Here is a 6000-nt window from a genome sequence, read left to right as displayed (position 1 = left end):
AAGGTGCCACAGCCTATCCATCCTGCTAGTCCCACATTACGGAAAGTCATTTAAATTCTGGTTGGCATTTTATCCAATGGCAGGGTTAGTTTCATAATGCTCGTTAATCAGCGTGTAAACCCACGCCTCTAGTAAGACCCATAATGAGCCAATTTACCATAACTGATAAAATGTTCGCTGTTTGTGAGCATTGTTATGTAGTACTGCTTAAATACTATTTTGGTGGTAAAGTTCATACAAGCTTAACGACATCAACCCTGTACAAGGATCTTCCTTTTATTTCCCCAAGAGGAACAAAAGCGCTCAGATTTCTGAACAATATCGTCATTGTCATGTTGTAGATTAGGTTGAACAGGTGCTCTATGGACCTACGCAATAATAAGTAAAATATTCAGCGCCGTTGCTTTATGCCTGCACCATTCAATTAAATGAATCACAATCTTAGACATTATTTATACTTGTGGGGTTTCGCTAGTTGTGAATGAGTTGAAAAGGACCCACTTACTACATTCGTTTGTTACCTGAGGCCTGAGGCTACAAATACAAACATGCTACGCCTACATTATTTTCCTGATATTGCTGAAAAACAAACAACATATTTCAACATAAGTCTGAAATCTGAATATAAAATAGAAATTTCTTTGATTTTTCGCTTGTATCTTGACATTACAGTAAAGACTATCCCATTTTGGGATTAACTCATTTCGAAACAAGTTCACCGTGGCATTATCCTTCACCTTAAATAGCTTTTCAAGCACTTCTTTTTCACTGCTCTGCTGACCTTCATCATAATCTTTTTCAGTCTGCTTTCCTCATCCAGCCGCTTCAGGCTATATAGTATATTTACCTATTATGTGTTCACAGCCAATTTTCCACCAGACGGCTAGACTGGCACCAGTTTATAGTTGCTGGGACATATTGACTGTATGGTTTAAGTAATGCAGTAAACTGGCAGCATCATATTGGAATAATTTCCACATTAATTCCGTTTAATAACAAAACTCCTGGGAGAAAACAGTTTATATATTTTAATGCCATTCACCCTTAAGGTTTACCCTTAAGGAAAAATCAAGTATTCATGTTTAAAAAGTCCTGGTTTACTTTGAATTGCCTGTTACCTGTGTAATTGTAAGCATGGTGCTTCTCCAGAGAAGAAAAAAAGAAAGAGATGCTTATTCTGTTGTGTCAAATTCGTTTTTAAGATCAAGAGTTTTAAAGCCAGAGAGCATAATTTACATTAAACCCCTTGCTAACTGAGTTGACTCAATGCTGATTAGGCCCATCATCACAAAGTAACATTAAAGCAGAGCTATAAATCCGGTGTGGCTGAAGACATTAATGTGCTGGCACAGTGGTTCTGACTCATTTCAAGTCAACCAGTAAGAACTGTTTTGCCAGTGGTGAAGATGTGAGCAACTGCCAGTGGGAGTAGCTTCCCTTTACGGCTTATTGACAGAGAGCTTTAATTTCTTTTGTAATGTTTTCAGTTTCCAGGTGCTGTTGGTTATTTTTAAGCAACAAAACTACTTGGTAAGGCTTAGAATAATATTAGGGATTGGATTAAAATATATCCTCTCGCTACAATGTCGAGAATTTCTCTGCCAGAAAACCTTGAAGGCAAATACCACCAAAAACATTGTTTTCTTAGCCCCACCAGGCTGGTAAATGTGTTTTTAAGGTTTACTCCACCCTCTATGTGCACATGTGATGCACACCATCTTTTAGAAATTTGTAGTCTTGAAGTCTGAAGTTGAAAACGCAAACTTAATAAAGTTCCTTTACAGCCAGGCTGAAGGATGCTGCCTGTGGGAATTGCTATTAACTTACCTTTATGTATAAAATCAGCAGGGTGACCTTTGCAGGAGTTTTGGCTTAAAGCAGCAATAATTAAGTGATGGGAGATACTTCATTAAGCGAGGTCATTTATTAGTTTATCTGAGCTTAAGATATAAATATTATATTACAGATGGGTTTATTTTGAAATTCGAGGCTTAGTGGCAGCCTTTTGTTGTCATGCTGGTTATTTATTTTTAGTTGATGCAATGTGAAATGCAGTTTAATGCAGACACATGGGAGTTCAGGGCAAATAATCCATGATGCTGTGCAGATGTGCTGCACACGTCTGGCATGATACTGAAGAATCTGATAGCATTGTCTATCTTTTGCAATGCTGGAAACCATTAGAAACATTAATTGTCACAATAAGGCTTGATTGGGCTACATCAGAGTCCCGGCCGATTGTTTGGGGATGTATAACTCAAATCCTGAGGGTTCTGGGGATAGGCTGTAGTTTCTGCTCCATTTCACTCCAGTCAAGCCTGAAGTGTATGAAACAGTGTCTAGCAAGTGCTCTCTGAGTGTGTCTTCCATTCTGTGAGTAAAAACTACAATTTCAGATCAGGAAATGCCAGTGAAGCAGCAGTCGTTCAGTCTATCAGAAAAATAAGTATGAGATTGGATCATTATAAAACTGCTGTATTTATTTTATAAAGTGCCTGGAGGTGAGGGAGATACACAGCAAATGAATCAGCTGAACAGATTCTATTAGTGCAATCTGTGACTTTTGTAAGATTTTCAAACTGTATGGACCCAATGCACTGAAATGCCCCCCTCCAAAATATGTAGTGTGTTATATAATTAAAGTAAAGTAAAATTTTAATCAAAATCATTTTTTCACACATACAGTCCAAGTGTATACAAGTAACACAAAGATACATGATTTACAGAGACAACGGCTTCATTTTCACAAAACTTTTTTTTCTTTTGTTTATAAGGCAACCTGGGTTGTTCAACAAAGAGTTTTTATAAAATTATGTCTGACATCAAACAGCACTGAATACACATCATGTACAACAAACGATGTACAAAATAAACAAGATTTGGTCGACAAAGTCCAGTGGAAATAATAGAAATACATAGGCAGTTAAAAAGTCAGTATGTCAGTAAACATGGTTTCTCTCTTTGGTGAGTTCAAATAAAATATAGTTTTATTTATATTTTATTCACATTTGTTTAAAAAAAGTTTCTTTATGAAAATACGTCACAGTTGTAATGTAATGTGGTACACTTTGTATGTATGTAACATATTGAAGTCTTGGGAGGATGCGCAATGTCATGGCTAACTTATGACGCCCTTGATCAGAGTTATATATTAATGGGTAAATAATGAGAGGTGATCAGTATTTACCAGCTAACATCAAGCGTCATCAAGCAGCAACAGCAAAAATGAACTAAGATCAACAGAAACAGATGTTGTAATGTAGCAAAAGTTTACAAAATACTTTTTTTACATCAAGATGTGATTAAATATTTTGTGTTATATACACCATCTTCACATGGGTTCAGTTTTTGAAATAAATTCTGGATGTTTTATGTGACACTTTTAAATACAAACCCCGATATCAATGCAAATATAATCTGAAATAAATACATAAACGTAATAAATAAATAAAACATGGGAAGGTCATTCACTTTCTGTCCGAAGCTTGCAAAATCTTCTTAATGACCCCTCTGGAGTATCACAGTATTAAGCGTTATTGTTAAATCCACACAAAACACACATCAAACAGAAATGAGGGGTGCTGATTTTGCCACCCATCAAATGTCAGACAGTTTTTATTTAACAGATGTGTAGCTAATCTATCAACACAGAAGGGAATATGTGCATCAAAATGTAAGCTTGCTGTAATTGATCGATAAACCTTTTTATAACAAACGTTTCCTCCCTTATTATTATCTGTCCATACATGGCTGTTTAAATTACTATTGGGTGAGCAGCCTTAGGAGGTGTAAGAGCCGGGGTTACAGGCAAGCAGAAGGTTGATCTCACCAGAGCAAGGGTTTAGGAAAAGGATCGGTCCTCATATTGTCAAGCTCCTCTTCCTTTGACCCAGAAGCTTAGTATGTGACACTGATTATAAGGAAGCCACAAGGATTTCGTAAAGCCAAAAGAATTTAATCTGCTTCCACTGTGCCTGCATGACAAATCCATGCGCAGCACTTAACAGATTACATAAATGAGAATCACTTGGCTCCATAAAATAATGTATATATAATCATACCTTTCCTCGTCTGCAAGAGAACTCTAAGTTGGGAACGCTCATTTATCGCTCTCGGGGAGTTCAAACACATAATACGTTAAATTGCTCTTTATGTCAACACCTTCCTTGCACAGTAAAAAAAAAAAGCAACAAAAAAATAAGACCAAGTCTAACAAAAGGAAATAAAAATAGTTGTAAAATCAAATCCTCAGGAAAAAAGTATTTACCAATGTTTACAACAGTAAGAAAGATGTAAAAAAGAAAGAAGAAAAATGATTTTAAAAAAAGACACATTATAAAAGCTTCTTAACAATGGCTTGTTTGTATAAAATAGCCACATCTCACATTAACCAAAACATCATGTGTTGAGATTGTGTTTTAGTTTAAAAAAAGCAGTTGATGACTGTACGTTAAATTGTTTTCACTTCAGAGTGTTATGACTCATTTTTTATTATTTTGTTTTTACTCTGTGCTGTTTTCTGTTTTCTTCCTTACCAAAAAGCTTCTTTCTGTCAAATTAAGCTGCTGATAAAGAGCAGGTAATTCAAAGAGCAGTTTAGCATTTTTATCATAATTGATACAAATGGCAGTTTTGGCAACATATGAATGCGTCATGGTCAGTCAAATTTCAAGTACTCATAACCAGTAACAACACTAAAATTATAGGGTCAAACCTGATGTAATGTGACCATTGAACCATTTCGTTGTTTCGAAAAAACCCAGCCCGTCTACGTCCCGAACGGTACCTTATAACGAGAACTTCATGTCATTTTTGTGCAGTTAAAATGAACTTTTGTCACCAGGCAAAATAAATCGCATGACTTCTTAGTCATACCGGACAAACAGCGACCTTGCTGGAGGAATCAGTATGGAGATTGCGTGTTTCTGTGGTCACACGGCTGTGGTCTGTTTGATGCTGTGGAAGCTGATCCTGGTCGGAGAGGTCGGGATAGACATGGCTCGTGCCACTCGAACTCGAAGAGCGTGGTTGTCCTGCCAGCGGTGCCACCGTTTTCTTACTGCTGAGCGAACCTACAACGATAACAAGATATATAGAGAATAAAATAATATTACAATAAACTTCAAATTATTTTTTAAGATATTATACAACATTTTGGGAAGTCATTTTAATTGTTTAATGTAAAGATAGAGCCATGTGAATAAATAATTGTTTTAGAAGATTCTGTGCAGTCCTGTGAAACTCCATTATTCAGTTCAGCTTGTAGAAAGCACCTTTAGCGCTCCTTAACTTGAAGTATTGTTTTCTGTATGACTTCCAGTCTCTGGAAGAACCCACACTTCTTTACAACACTTCAGTTCATTGAGGTTTGTAGGCATTTGTTTATGCACAGCTCTCTTAAGGTCCTGCTCCATCATTTCAGTCACGTTTAGGTCTTGACTTTGGCATTATAACACTTTGACTCTTTTCTTTTTCAGATTCTGTTATAGATTTGCTGCTGATTTAGCTATTGGACAAATGGCTTCACATTTGAAAGAGTACTTTGGTATACAGAGGAGTTTGTGGTCGACTCAGTGACCGCAAGGTACCCAGGTCCTGTAACAGCAAAAAACAGCCGAAATCATCAGCCCTCCAACACGGTGCTGACAGTTGGTCTCAGGTGTTTGTGCTGATTTGCTGTGTTTGGGTTCCTCCACACATGGTACTGTGCTTTATGGCGAAACATCCCTACTTTGGCCTCACATGTCCAAAGGACATTGTTCCAGACGTTTTGTGGTTTGTTCAGTTGCAACTTTGCAAACCTAAGCGTTCCTGCCATGTGATTTTGGAGATGCTTTCTCCTGACAACCCTTTTAAACAAACCGTGCTTGCTCGTTTTTCTTCTAATTATACTTTCATGAACTTTAACACTTAACATGCTAACTAAATCCTGTAGAGTCTGCGATGTGGTTCTTGGATTTTTTGCTGTTTCTGTCACCAAAGAGGTTGTCACACTTGTTG

The 6000-nt window shown here is 36.9% G+C and overlaps 1 protein-coding gene across 1 annotated transcript in view; it reads right to left on the bottom strand.

Moving 5' to 3' along the window:
* Positions 1-4485: 4485 nt before the first annotated feature.
* Positions 4486-6000, bottom strand: part of crhr2 (corticotropin releasing hormone receptor 2) — a 40793-nt gene continuing 39278 nt past the window's right edge. The window contains exon 12 of the mRNA XM_026149967.1: positions 4486-5072. Within this exon, the coding sequence (XP_026005752.1) occupies positions 4932-5072 (141 nt within the window). The 3' untranslated portion in view covers positions 4486-4931. The remainder of the gene's footprint in view (positions 5073-6000) is intronic.

The sequence above is a fragment of the Astatotilapia calliptera genome, chromosome 18 (assembly GCF_900246225.1).
Source record: "Astatotilapia calliptera chromosome 18, fAstCal1.2, whole genome shotgun sequence".
Lineage (NCBI taxonomy): Eukaryota > Metazoa > Chordata > Actinopteri > Cichliformes > Cichlidae > Astatotilapia > Astatotilapia calliptera.
Note: the sequence above shows the minus strand (reverse complement) of the source record. Positions and strands in the feature narration are given on the sequence as shown.